The 17,756-nt window shown below is 24.2% G+C and overlaps 1 protein-coding gene across 4 annotated transcripts in view; it reads left to right on the top strand.

Moving 5' to 3' along the window:
- The first annotated feature begins 470 nt into the window (after positions 1-470).
- LOC145268304 (uncharacterized) overlaps positions 471-17,756 on the top strand; it is a 485,827-nt gene continuing 468,541 nt past the window's right edge. Inside the window, exons 1-2 of one of the 4 annotated variants that reach the window (XM_080123738.1) lie at positions 471-750; positions 1,086-1,405. In XM_080123738.1, the coding sequence (XP_079979864.1) occupies positions 731-750; positions 1,086-1,405 (340 nt within the window). In that variant the 5' untranslated portion in view covers positions 471-730. The remainder of the gene's footprint in view (positions 751-1,085; positions 1,406-17,756) is intronic. The other 3 variants (XM_080123740.1, XM_080123739.1, XM_080123737.1) reach the window with 3 other exon arrangements.

The following is a 17,756-nucleotide window of genomic DNA, read 5'->3' as shown; positions in this document are numbered from 1 at the left end:
GGAAAAATTCTGTACTATGAGAAATTAAAAAACAAAACAAAAAAACATATATAAAGAAGAGAAAGAAAGAGCAAAATACCCGTAGTAACAAATAGAAATAAAATATAAGAAAAAAAGATAAAAAGAAAATAAAAGTGGGAGAGAAGGGAAAGACAGAGAAAGAGAGGAGTGCTTAAAATTTTAATTTCTCTCTAAATTAAAAAAAGAAACGAAAGCTAGAATAAAGAGAGACAATATGTGAGACAGAGGGAGAGAGAGAGAGAGAGAGAGAGAGAGAGACAGAGAGAAAGTCTGAGGATATAACTTAGCAGTGATCAAATCTTAAAGTCTTGATAAATTAAAAGGAAAAACGATAAAGCAAGACAGAGAGAGAGAGAGAGAGAGAGAGGAATAAAGAAAGAGAGAGGGGGAGAGAGCGAATGAAAGAGGGGGGACGGTATAATTCAGTGGCGATCAAACCTTAAACTCTCCCTAGCAGTAAAAATATGTTCGTTTCTTCCAACATATATAAAGAATCTTGGTAGTTTTAAGCCAACCTCAGTGGTTCGTCAATCGAACCGTTTCTAGGGAGCCCAGTCGATAGATTTACAACGCGCACGGGGATCTTGAAACCGATCCTCGCATCAGTACCAGGCAAGAGACGTAATTTGATTAGACAGTGCATACATAAACCTCCCCAGTGTAAGTACACTGCACAGTTCCGAAATTTGATGAGCATATTTAGATTCATATGAAACTTTGCTATCAGAGGTGGGCGAACTTTTCGAAAAAAGCTGTAAATTTTTCTATGGTATATATCGCCACGGACCATTAACTTTTTTTTTTTTTTTAGCAGGTTGTTTTTTTTTTTTTTCCTTTTTTTTCTGGAAGGCAGTTCGGAGACTTTGTTACAGGTAGCCAACAGCAGACAATTATAGTAATAATAATAATATCATTAACACTAATAATACTACTACTACTAATAATAATAATTAATAATAATAATATAATAATAATAATAATTAGCATTGTATTAGTAATAATAAACCAACAATATAAACAGAAGAAGAAAAGAAAAAAAAACAACGTTTTTTTCTTATTTTCAGAAAACACAACAGAAGAAGAAAATATATTTTCCCAACCAGAGGACTTCGAAGGCGTCTTTTACGAATCAACATGGAATACCCATACCTTAATCAAACAACATTTGATGCAGCGAACTGTTCGCTCTCCGGAATGGACAGTAGTCTCCCGAACTGTAATATCCCTTGCTCCTATGGGGACACGAGTCCTTTCGGACAAATGTCCCAAGGCTACAGATACAACGGGGTCCGCTCGTTTCCAAGTAATCCTACTATCACCACAGGAAGTTGTAGTATGATGCCAAGGAGTAGAGACCACCCTCAACCTCCTGTATTTCCTTCTGGTAAGTAACGCACATTTTCTGGTTTTAAATTAGAAAACCGAATTGGTTCGAAAATACGATTTAAATGGACTAACCCGTTTTAGCTTTCCCCCTAACGCAGTTAGCCGCGTCTACCGCGCGTAAATTACACGCACAAATCTGATTAGCGATTGTAGAAAGACCCATTTTTACATAATTTCCGCCAGAGCTGAACATTTTCTATTTATTTACAGCCCAAATTGATGCCGCAGAATGAAAATCAAATCAACTCGTCCTTTTTCTTCATTTTCATACTATTGGTTATAAACCAATTTCAACAGGACATTGTACAATTTCCAAAACCCCGGTCCGAAATCACTAGCGTCTGCTAAACCCGGCGCGTTGCTACGGATTATTTGACCCGGCAAATATACTGAGAGAATATATACCGTCTTTACCGTTATGATATTATTACCTACATTATGTAAGCTTTTTATCTATTATTTTCAACAATAATAATATTGATAATAATAATCATATATATATATATATATATATATATATATATATATATATATGCTATTTTCTTTTATTGTTATTTTATTTTTTATGTTTTATTTATACAGACCAGTGTTTTTTTTTTCTAAAAGCAACTCATTAATCTTATTTATGCATTGCAAAGTTTACTTCAAGATATAGCTTAAACGAAATATCAAAAAGAAAGGGAACGCAAACACGAACAACAGCAAAGTATACCATCTGTTCTGTCATCAGCGAGTGAAAGAGAAATCCTTCTTAGACTGAGGCATTTACTTTTTTTTTTTTTAAATCAAATTAATTAGTGCTACTTTATTTTGGAGAGTTGGGGTTTATCCATTACATAAAAATTTGTCCTTCTGTCAAATTCTATCCTCGAGGGGAGGTAAGTGCATAGTATAATAGACTTTAAAATACGAAAGAATTCATAAAACAGAAATATAAACAAAACAATGCAATTAAAGACTAATTAGATTTCAGCTTAAATATATATATATATATATATATATATATATATATATACATACATATATATATATATGTATATATTAGTAACACTTAAAGTCTATAATTAAATTAATTGCATCTTAGAATAGTAAGGAATTATATCATTTATTATATTATTTATTTATTATATTATTTATTTATTATATTATTTAAGCTGGACAATATATAAATATTAAAGTATTCGCATACGAGTCTGTCGTTACGAATTTCCAAAAAAAAAAATATATATATATGTGTCGTTCGTTCTTTAATTTTAAATACGGTGTTTATTGCAAAATTAAAACCTCCTACCTTTTTAACAAAAATAAATAAATAAATAAATAAAACGTTGAAGAGCTGCGAAGAGGGGAGTGGCACCATTAAAACGTGCTGCTTTTTGTTCTTCATAATTTATTTTTTTTACATAGGCACCACCATTCTAATTACATTTTTGCTAGCAAATCACATTTCTGTCGCCACTCTGAGATCAACGGACCCATCCCCTTACTGTGCTGGCATCAAATGCATCGGTTCCGTAAACGTTCAACAGGCGCCGGAGAATGTTGATCAGTTCAACATTTTTTGAATGGAGGAATTCAAGGACGCCTATCTTGCTTCTGACACATGTCCATGACAGCAGTTGCTTTCTTAGTCGCACACTGCTAATATCTTTAACAGAGACATGAAACTTCACACAAGTTCAGTCATCATAACAATGCAATTTGCAATACTTTCTGATCTATTCGGGCGAAAAAAATCGGACGGATTACTTTTGAAACGCCTCTCGTATAAATGTATTTTCTTCTGGGAATAGATCTAATTTGTTTCATACTTACCTTTGTTTTTTTTTCTTTTTATAACATTTTATAAAAAAATATTGTAGTGATATATTTATAAGTGAAACACTGACAGCATTATTTATACTTGCATTCTTTAGTTTGCCATATATATATATATATATATATATATATATATATATATATATATATATATATATATGCATTACGAAACAGATACTGTCAAGAATTGTAAATGCCAGCTGAATTATAGGAATAAATTATGAGATGGTTAACATCATGAATTTGGGAATATAGTTTTTTTTTTTTCTTTTTGCTATTTATTCACTATGTATACATATATATATATATATATATATATATATATATATATATATATATATATATATATAGTATAAACAAATATACTATAAACAAATATATATATATACTATAAACAAATATATATATATATACTATAAACAAATATATATATACTATAAATATATGTATACAAACTATAAACAAATATATATATAGAGACTATAAACACACATATATAGAGAGACTATAAACACATATATATAGAGACTATAAGCACATATATATATAGAGACTATAAACACATATATAGAGAGACTATAAACACATATATAGAGAGACTATAAACACATATATAGAGATACTATAAACACACACACACACACATATATATATATATATATATATATATATATATATATATATATATTGGTATTAACAAAAATACCGAAAGGACACAAAGTTTAAAATAAGAAATACTTCGATACGGAAAAAAAAGGATATTTTATTAGATAAAATTTAATTTTCTGTTTTTAGAGTAACAAATAGATTTTGTAATTAACATCATTATAAATAAAGTGTAACGGCATTTATTATATTCATTATGAAACCTATTCTTCTGCATTTTCGATTAAAGTACCTATTATTAATTTGGTGCAAAAATAATGTCATTTTTTAATGATATGTATATATATATATATATCATAAAAATGTGTGTGTATATATATATATATATATATATATATATATATATATATATATATATATATATATATACACGTACAAATGCGACATTATTTTTGCACGAACCTAATAAGAGTATCAGTTTTAATGACGAGAACACTATCGAAATACAATTATGATGTTGAAACACCTATTATTATATTTATTAATAAATTATTATTATTATTATTATTATTATTATTATTATTATTATTATTATTAATAGTATAAATGTTAGATGAATAAAATTATTTATATTCGCAATGCCTCAGTTCAGTCTCAAGAGACAATGGGAACTTCTGTAAGGACAGTTGCGCGTGTAATTTTGAGGTAAGGATTGCGCATTCACAACCATACCACCCTTAAATCGGCACTGTTTGGGTCAGTTAACAGGGAGATGACCAAGACTGGCCGGAAACAATGGCGAAATAAGCGGAGAGCACATACAGCACCTGCTATTCCCAGATATTCACCTATTTTAGTATTTACCAAGCTGAACGTTGCTTAACTTCGGTGATCTGATGTCAACGTGATCATGCCGTATATAGTAATATTAATGTTTAGTAAAACTACAGATAAGAAAAATGTAACATGATTAAAATATTATAATCTATATTATCATATTGACTTCTATAGATTAATATAAATATTAGGTTGATGTAATCATTACTAATATAATTAAGTAAATATATTAATATTGAAGACCGTATAATACTCGCATATAATAACATGTATTCACTTCGACACTAATATTATTATGGCTTTAAATAAATAACATTTTTATTAATTTCAATGAAGTTTTACTTTGAAAAAAAAAACGTTACAATATGCAAATATTATAACATTCGGCGCATCATTGATTATAAGTCAAAAGTGTTATTAATAATGGTATTGATTTAATAACGATGATAGTATGGAGGATGTAATTCATATAATTTTTTGTTAGGTTATGTACTAGTTTAAAAGATGTTTGATTGAGTAATGAGATCTTAAAAGTCCTAGAATTAATGTTTATTTGATGGTTGTATTAAAACTTTTAGTATTGGTTTATAAAGTGTTATATTTTGGGCCGGGTATGATATTCACTGTTAACTGTCACTCCATGCATATTGAAAATGTTGTATTAATAATTATTTATTGCTGTTATCGTTGTTTTGTGTGTATTGTTTGAACAGATATACATTTTATTCTATTTCTTATTGGATTTATTTATTAGGTTGTTGCAAAAATGTCATTTTTTAAAAAATGAAGTTGAAGTTTAAAAAACGACATTATTTTTGCACCAACCTAATACAAACGATTGTATCATTCTTATATTTGAGTATATGGGGACAAATATCGAAATGGTTTATTAATATGTACATATATTTTACTTATGTTTATTCATTAATTAGCTCATTTATTTATTTATTTTTTTGCTTTACTTTCGTGCTTTTATTTCTTTTCTTTATTTATTACTTTTTTTTTGGTAAATATTTCTATTTATATGGTTTAATATTTCCAGACGTTTGTTTTTATTTAAGTTAACACTTAAAAAAAAAAATGAAGACTCTGTGACTTTATCCAAGGAAACGTAATATCAAAGGTCAAGGTTCAAAAGTCAAGGAGATTGCCAGGTAAACAATGCGAATACGAACAAAACCACCCACGTGCAACTGGAAATTTTATCCATTAATTACATAAAAAAAAGAATGGAAAAAAAAAACATATACCCGATAAATAATATACGGTAAGTAAAGCTGACGGAAATAACAAAAAAAAAAAAAAAAAAAAAAAAAAAAAAAAAGAAAAAAAAACGTAAAAAAAAGGAAACCCATAAAAAGAAAAAAAAAACAATGGACAAACAAAACAGGTTTGTGAAAACTTATGTTTAAGAAATTATAAATTTATTTTGTAATGCTTTCGATCATTATTTATTTATTTATTTATTGCTTATTTGATATTACTACACAATAAAATACATTATTTCAAACAAACACACGTAAATAAGCAATATAAATAACAAGGAAATAATACACTTTCGTCATAAGCACCACAACAAGAAACAATCACGCGTGCACCCACAAACCAAGAATGCTTATAATCTACCTATTATTATATCATTTTATTAGAAAGTTCCATGAGAAGTTTCTGTATTCAGATTTTTAAAAATTGAATTCACAAATTGTTAAGAGAGGGCAATTTTGAGTAACAGATTAAAAATGGAAAGTTAAGCATAGCATTACATTTTAGAATACTGGCTGATGTAATTAAATCCTTTAATTTGTTCAAACAGGGATAACAACTGTAAAAATAATTATTTAGAAATAGTGAGATCTGTGGAAATTCCATCTTTCATCGGCATCTTTCATGTGTGATATGTTTCTGCTGGACATTCTGTGGACGTTCAGCATAAATGGAGACCCCATGATACTATTGTAGCCCTTTTGTTAAAACTGCAAAAGTATTTATCTAAGTAATCTGGTTAATGTAGTGTCAGAATATATCCGGTTATTACTGTTTATCTCCAATATTCTTATAGGAGTCTATGATATTTTCCACTGTATGGACGCCCGGCATAAACGGAAATCTGGTTAATGTAGTGTCAGAATATTACGGTTACGGTTGATTATTACGGTTTATCTCAAATATCCTTATAGACGTCTATGACATATTTCTATCATGGATGTCCAGCGCGAACAGAAACCCCACGATATCATATTATACCATCTTAAGACAGAAAAGATACTACCTTTATATCCTAGTCAGAAAACAAAGAAGGTATATTTTAATTTCACGCACGGCCTAAAAGCGGCATTACATTTTTTATTTAATTTTTTTTTATATATTGTGTCTTCGGTGATCAGGAGATCCTGTTAAAAAGGAATATAGAAGGTGATAACATACTACAAACATTAAATTATCGTATCTACATACTAATTTAATATTCATGGTATGTTATTATTAATAAGGCTGTTACAACAGCATATTCTTTTCATTGTTTTGACTCTTGAGTATATATCCGTTAATATCTTATATTTTTTTATATATAGACTGATGTGGTACTCGGTTGATTAAGTCTGTCTAACACTGTCGGATGTATATCAGAGAGCCAATAGAACAAAAAGAATATGCTTTTGTCACATCCCTAATTACTATATTCCTCCTTTTAATAAATAGAAACTCCCGATCGAATAATTCATGATCTGAAAATCGTGACACACCGGCGTACTACGTTAAAACTATACTGCGATATATATATATATATATATATATATATATATATATATATATATATATATATATATATATATATATTATTTTAGAGGGAATTAGACCTGGAGTCTAAAGAGCAGAGTTTATTTCAATGTGTTAGTAAACACTATTAAAAAAAACAGTATTCATTGTACTGTAGATATCTTATAAGCTCAATAGGGATAGATATCCTAGAGCTATTTTTATATTAAGTAAAAAGATGCATAATTTGTAATTAAAAATTGGTTTATTGTCAATTTAAATAAAATGAACATCGTTTCTGAAACGACAGTACAATCTGTTGATTTTGTTTGTTCTCCTTTTGAAACTGATTTTTAATTCAAAATTATGAATCATTTTACTCAATAATATAATATAATATATATATATATATATATATATATATATATATATATATATATATATACATATATATATATACATATATATATACACATATATATATATATATCTATATACACACACACACACACATATATATCTATATATACACACACACATATATATACACATATATATACACACATATATACATATATATATATTTACATATATATACACATATATATACACACACATATATATATATACACACACATACATACACGTATATATACACACATATATATACACACATACATACACGTATATATATATACACATATACATATATATATACACACATACATACACGTGTATATATATATATATATATATATATATATATATATATATATATATATATATATATATATATATATCAAGCAATAATGCAAGGTTCCGTCACTGCGAGATTAATTACAATTACGTTGTTGGAGGGACATGTCCCAAAATATAATTTACAAGTAAAATGTTATGTAACCTCCAACCTTTTTCAGGTATGTATCTTTGAACTCGGGAATCTTTCTACCAAACTTGGAAATATGCACAAAATTGTCGAACGGAACCCTTTATTTAATCCACAGGGGATATCATGCCATTGTTCTTGTACACAACCACTGGGTAGAGGCGAATTATTTTGGACTTCTACCCAGACTTCACCGACGAGACGAGAACATGCTACCTTCGTGGATCAAAGAAATGTTTCCGGTCGAAATTCTAATAGTTCAATAAAAAGATTCCCGAGTTGGACAAGATACAGCTGAAGACGATCGGATGTTAAATCGACCAAAACGTTGTAAGATGAGTGCAGTAGTCCGAATAATGTAACAAGTACGGGATTCAGTGTTACTTGTTTTGGCAATAGTTGTTTTGGCAATAATACCGAATGCATCATTGAATGGTTTGACTAATAGTTGCTTCAACAGTTTAGTGATTTGTCAGGCAACCTATTGAAACAAATGTGAATCGAATAGTAGTCGGGTCGACGCGATTTTAACAAAAACATTACGAAGAAACAAACAAACAAAAAATAGTTAGACACCGTTCTATTTACGATAAAATCAGAAAATTATATACAATTAAAATAGATATATTTATAATACTAATATACTAAAGCTGTTCTTTACAAAGCATGTTTATGTCGCAGTAATATAAAGAGTTCTGCGGAATGGAATTCACGGGATAAACGCTTTAAATAAAGATTTTTAAAACATATAAAAATTTCAAAAGAACTTAACTTTTAAAAAACATTAAAAAAAAGTCGAAAGGAAATGCGTTCGCACTAAAAAAAACCCATTAAAACTAATATCGGAAAATAAAATATGTATTGAAATATATGAGATGAATTACGTGTATATATGTATATAAATGAGTATATAATAGATATACGTGTGCAATGTACAATATATATATATAATATATATAATATGCATATAAACTAGTATATGAAAGAAAAATGCATAAAATATATGTAGTATACGCATATATTATATAAGAATAATATCCAATATATGATGTATACATAATAAATACAGGATATACAATACAAATATTCTGTAACTATATTACATATATATATATATATATATATTAAAATATATATTATATGTTATATATAACCTCCATAATATATATATTATTTGTATGATATACATATACTATATATATTATATATTGTATATATATAATATATATTATATATTGTTTATATACTATATATATATTATATAAACATTATATAAATTGTATGTGGTTTATATATTATATAAATTATATATTGTATATATATTATATAAATTATATATTGTATATATAATATAAATTATATATTGCATATATATATAATATAAATTATATATTGTATATACACATATTATACAAATTATATATTGTATATACATATATAAATTATTTATCGTATATATATTATAACTTATACAATGTATATATATATATTATAAATATTATATATTGTATATATATTAACTATTCTAAATATACTATATATATGATATATTGTATATGTGCTATATGTATATTATATTGTATATATATTATATTGTATATATACTATATATATAGTATATATAATATATTGTATATACTATATATTGTATGTATGTACTTTATATAATATATTGCATATATATATATATACTATATATATTATATATTGTATATATATACCATCTATATTATATATTGTATATATACCATCTATATTATATATTGTATATATATATAATATATTGAATATAAAAAATATATGTATATATGAATATAAATATTGTATATATATATATATATATATATATATATATACTGTAGATATAATATATTATATATAGTTTATGTTCTATGTATAATATTACATATAACATATACATTATATATAACATATATATTATATATACGAAATATCTATAAAATATATATATATTATGTATTATATATAACATGTATATTATAAATTCTATATATAAAACATTTATATTATACATTGTATATTACATGTATTTATATAAAAATATATTGCATACTTAACATATTTTTTATATACGTCATATTATATTTATAACGTACATCATATATTTGTGTATATGTATTATATATATGTTGTATATCTATTTTATATTATATAATTGTGTATATATATTAAGCATATTGTAATACATAACACGCATATTATATATACTATGTATTATATATTATTTATATAACATATAATTTATATATATACTCTATTATATATTATATATATAACACATATTATATGTTGTAGACATATATACTGCATATTGAATATATGACATATATATATATATATATTGTGTATATATATTATATAAATATATATTTAAATAATGTATATATATGCATATATGTGTATATATATGTGTATGTATATATATGTGTATATAAATGTGTATTTATATATGTATATGTACGTATATATATGTATGTATATATATGTGTATATATGTATACATATATTTATATATACGTATGTATATGTATGTATATATATTTATATATACGTATGTATATGTATGTATATATATTTATATATACGTATATGTATGTATTTATATTTATATATACGTATATGTATGTATATATATTTATATATACGTATATGTATGTATATATATTTATATATACGTATATGTATGTATATTTATATATACGTATATGTATGTATGTATATTTATATATACGTATATATATGTATATATCTATATATATATGTATATATATGTATATATATGTATATATATGTATATATATATCTATGTATATAAATGTATTTATATCTATGTATATATATATATGTATATATATATGTATATCTATGTATATATATATGTATATATATGTATATAAGTATATATATAAGTATATATATCTATGTGTATACATGTATATATATATCTATGTATACATCCATGTATGTATATATGTATATATATATATATATGTATACATGTATATATATATGTATACATGTATATATATATGTATACATGTATATATATATATATGTATACATGTATATATATCTATGTGTATACATGTATATATATCTATGTATATATATATATGTATATATATATGTGTATATATATGTATATATATGTGTATATATATAGATATATATACACATATATACATATATATGTATATGTATGTATATATATACACATATATGCATATGTATGTATACTTAACGTTTCGCCCGATTTATGTTGATTATTCAGGTCCTTTCACCTCTATTTATATGTGTATATATATATATACACACATATATATATATATATATATATATATATATATATATACACACATATTATATTGGTTATATAGTCAGCCCTTTAAATGGCAATTCCCGGGAAGCAAGGTATTAGTATACCGCTCATCTATTAGAGAAAAATCCGGTACCAGTAACTAATCCTCGATTAACTCAATATTTTAAATATACTATGTTCAGTTATAAACGAAATTGAAAAATCTAATTATTACATATATATATATTTATATACACATATATATATATATACATACACACATATATATACATATACACATATACATATACATATACACATATACACATATACATATATATATATACATACACATATACATATATACATACACATATACATATATACATACACATATACATATATATATACATACACATATACATATATATACATATATATACATAAATACATATATATATACATATATATACACATATATACTTACACGTATATATATACACATATATATACATACACATATATATACATACACATATATATATAAACATATACATATATAAACATATACATATATCCCTACACATATAGATACATATATATATACATACACATATATATATGCATATACATATATACATACATAGACATATATATACATATACATATATACATACACATATATATATATCTATATATATACATACACATATATATATATCTATATATATACTTACACATATATATATTTATATATATATACATACACACATATAAAAATACATATATATACAGACACACATATATGAATACAGATATATACATACACATATATATACGTACACATATATATACATATATATACGTACACATGTATATATATACATATACATATATATACACACGCATATATATACATATATATGCATAAACATATATATACATATATATGCATACACATACGCATATATATACATATATATGCATACACATATATTTATGTATATATATGCATACACATATATATACATAAATATACATACACATATATATACATAACTATACATACACATATATATACATAAATATACATACACATATATATACATAAATATACATACACATATATATATACATGTATACACATATATATACATATATACATATACATGCACATATATATACATACACGTATATATACATATATATATACATATACATATATATATATATACATACACGTATATATACATGTATATACATATACATATATATACATATACATATATATACACACACGTATATATATATACATACACATATATATACATACACGTATATATACATATATATACATATATATACATACACGTATATATACATATATATACATAGATATATATACATATATATACATAGATATATATACATATATATACATAGATATATATGCATATATACATGCACATATATATATGCATATATATACTCTTATATACACATATATATATACACATATACAAATATATGCACACATATATATACAAATATATGCACACATATATATATACAAATATACACATATATATACAAACATATACATACACATATATATATACACACAGACATATATATGTATATACACACACAGATATATATATATATATATATATCTATATATATATATAACTTGAAAATTTTACATTGAGATACGTTGTTTCCTCTTATTTTTTTGTGTGCTTTTGGTATGTATTATTTATATCTCCGGCTTTTTATTTTTTATTTTTTTTGTAATGGTTCGCGCGTTTTGTTTATTTTTAATAAATCATCGCTCTTTGAAAGACATTCTATGCAACCAGTACAATAATAAATTATATATAAAGTTTCTTTTTTTATTGTTTAAGATTCGGCTCTGTTCGATCCGTTATCCAATTTCATATGGAACAATAATAAACTATACTGTTTATATATATATATATATATATATATATATATATATATATATATATATATATATATATATATATATATATATGTGTATATATATATATTTATATATATATATATATATATATATATATATATATATATAAAATATAATTTCATTACGCTATATGTAGGGATATACAATGATAAATATCGTTTTTATTTTTAATATTCGATGGATCGATAAATACTGTTAATTTTTTATTATTATTATATTCATCAACCAATTGTTTAGTTTATTTAAGTACATTATTATATTGCACTTTTTATTATCTTGATAGATTTTAATATTACAATAATCTATATACCTTCATAATAATATCAAAAGTCTATATTCCAATTTTTAGGAAGGTGATCACCTTACAATTTATTTCTTTTAATTGATTGCAATTTAAATTTGTATTAAAGGAATACATTTTAAGATGGTCAACATCATGAAAATTGAAATTTATATTTTATATGGACATTTATTCATTATATTCTCTGTAATAAACTATGACCTCCTTAATAAGGACTGGTATATATATATATATATATATATATATATATATATATATATATATATAAGAAATATAATGAATAAAGAATATTTCCTCAGAAATATATATATATATATATATATATATATATATATATATATAAAGAAATATAATGAATAAAGAATATTTCCTCAGAAATATATATATATATATATATATATATATATATATATATATATATATATATATATATATATATATAGGCAGCAAGTCCTTAGACGGAGTTCATCTTTTTTCCGATTTTGTTGGATAACTTTTCGATTCGCCGAGCAGTCTTTTTTTAATTTCGGCCGGCATGTTGTATATTATGGCGCCCAGTAGTCGTTGTTTGGCCATATTTTTCTCAACCGCTTTCAGTCGATGCATCTGATCATCGTCAGGAGCGATAGCTGTTGTCACTATTTATTGAGGCTTGGTGTATTATGCGTTTTCTTTTTGGTTATAAAGTTGGGTTCAGGATATATATATATATATATATATATATATATATATATATATATATATATATATATATATATATATATATAGTACAAATGGTAATTAATAAAAACTGAAGAAAGTGCTCAATACTGTTGTAGAGCAAATGTGCGTTTTATTTTTTATTACCGTATCTTTTACAGTCTATAAAGTCCGAGGAAGCTACAGACGGCCAAAAAACGGCCGGTTAGCTGAAACAATAATGTAACTTAACAGAAAGGTACGGTAATAAAAAGTAATGTATATATATATATATATATATATATATATATATATATATATATATATATATATATATATATTAGTGGCGGGTTAATCGGGAATCGGAAGATTTGGAGGTATTGGAATCGGAAAAATTGATTACTTTTTTCTGATACCAATGCAATTCCTCTTTTATTTGAATTTTGTTTAAAATAACATATTTCATTGCTGGTAATAATAATAAAATAATAAATATTTATTGATTTTAAAATACCAGTAAAGCTGAAATTGATAGATCATTTTCCACAAGTGCATTTTGACGTTTAGGAAAATATTTTCACATTTAACATGTGTGTGCGTGTGTTTTTTTTTTATTACGAAAATCGGGAAAATTAACAAATGTAAAGTTAAATAATTAGAGATTTATAAAGAATCGGAATCGATAATTTTATCGGAATCGGGTATATAGTACGGAATTGGTAATTGTATGGGAATCAGGGAAAATATTGGAATCGTCCCATCACTAATATATATATATATATATATATATATATATATATATATATATATATATATATATATATATGTGTGTGTATATATATAAATATATATATGAGAGGAAAACGATATGTCCATATAATGCTTACAGGAACCTTCACTAGATTAAATTTTTAGTTTGTGTCAATTGTTTTCAGTGTTGTTTATGTCGTGTGTGCGTGTTTTTTAAACAACTACCTAAAAATAATATAAATTTACTTAAGGAAATAAGAATTCAACAAATAACGCCACAATTGGAATCAGATATGTGATGTCATAGTGAGTTAAATTAAGTAGGACTTATAAAAATGTATTTAAGTCTACGGCTAGCGATACACACAGAAATATAATTGATATACGTATATTTAATTTCGCATGAATACATACTAAATTGAGTTAAACTCAAGACGCAGATGTAGAGTATATACATATTCGAATATGTATACACTGTATGTGTTTGATTAAACTTGCTTGTATGTATTTAAAATATATTTTAATATGCGTATAGCAAAATCTGCGTTTCCATAATTCGTGAACCAAGTGCAAGAGAGATAAAAAAAAACTGAACTTAAAAGTAGATGTAGAACCTTAAAAAGATATCCCATTTAGAATGTACATGATACGGGGTATATTCAGTAAGAAACCCCCATTCAGAGCTAAAAAATAAGAAAATTGGAAAAGAATGTTCAAACATTGTGTACACATATAAGTATACTAGCAGGCCGCCCGGCATTGCCCAGTCGTAAAATATGCTTTAATATGACATTTTGATTGATATACATATATATATATATATACATATATATATATATATATACATATATATATACATATATATATGCATATATATATGCATATATATATGCATATATATACATGTATATGCATATATATATATACATATATATATATGCATATATATACATATATATATGCATATATATATGCATATATATATGCATATATATACATATATATATACATATATATATACACATATATATACATATATATATACACATATATATGCATATATATATACATATATATATGCATATATGTACATATATATATACATATATATACACATATATATACATATATATATACATATATATATATATACATATATATATATACATATATATATACATATATATATACATATATATATATACATATATATATATACATATATATATACATATATATATATATATATACATATATATATATATACATATATATATACACATATATATATACACATATATATATATACATATATATATACACATATATATATACACATATATATACATATATATATATACATATATATATATATATATATGTGTGTGTGTGTGTGTGTGTGTGTATAAAAGACTCGTGCGCGACCACCAAAAATCAAAACCAAAACGTTTAACTTACGATTTACTTTTTCCTTTGACGTTAATGCCTGAGATGTTTGCTGCAAGGCTAAAAATTAAAACATTAGCCAATAGCTATTACATGGCACATGCATATTTATAATGCCGGTGTTTGACCTTCACCTGGAATATTTCATGTTTTTAATTTTCACACTTTTGTACTGATTTTTCCCGGCTAAAACCCAAATATCTAGTTTCGTATGGGTTCGAATACCATATTTCATGTCTGTAGACCAAAAACTGACAGAATAGTTTGGTAGGCAACAGTTTTAAACAAAAATATATATGCATACATAAATTTATATAGAAAGATGTTTGTGTTTACTATAAATGTTTTACGCAAATATTATGCAAGTATAAATCATGTAGAATATCTGCATGAATATAATTACACGTAATAGTTAACTAAAGATGATCATCCCATAAGAAAACCGAAAAAATCTAATAGTGAATTAATTAAAATGAATGTTTAAAAGAATATGCAAATTAGCTAGATCTTTTGCATATGAATGCAATTCCACGTCTCATATATAACAAAGTTGTTTTTTTTTCTTTTTGTAAATAAATAGAAGAAAAGGGGATTTAATTTAATACTAATACACACACAAAAATAGAGGAGTACGGATAAATGTGTGTGTGTGTGTGTGTGTGTGTGTGTGTGCGCCCGCGCGTGTGTGTGCGCGCAAGCGCGTGTCTGTAGGTATAACATCATCCGTTTATCCGTACATATTTTATTTTGAAACATATCAAATTAAATTGCTGTATTTAATATGTAAAAAAAAGCAAACTGTATACCTAATAGTATAATTTTTTAAATAAATAGAAAAAAGGGGTTGTAATATGAATATCAATGCACACAAAAAATAACAGATTTATAGGAGGATACATATTGTAATCACTTATATAGTCATGCGAATATGTTTATAAAGTATTTGAATATATATAAATAAATATATATA

This window comes from Euprymna scolopes, chromosome 43, assembly GCF_053919585.1.
Source record: "Euprymna scolopes isolate OS-2025 chromosome 43, ASM5391958v1, whole genome shotgun sequence".
In the NCBI taxonomy this organism is placed as follows: domain Eukaryota; kingdom Metazoa; phylum Mollusca; class Cephalopoda; order Sepiida; family Sepiolidae; genus Euprymna; species Euprymna scolopes.
The sequence above is the reverse complement of the archived record's forward strand: the minus strand, read 5'-3'. Positions and strand labels throughout refer to the sequence as shown.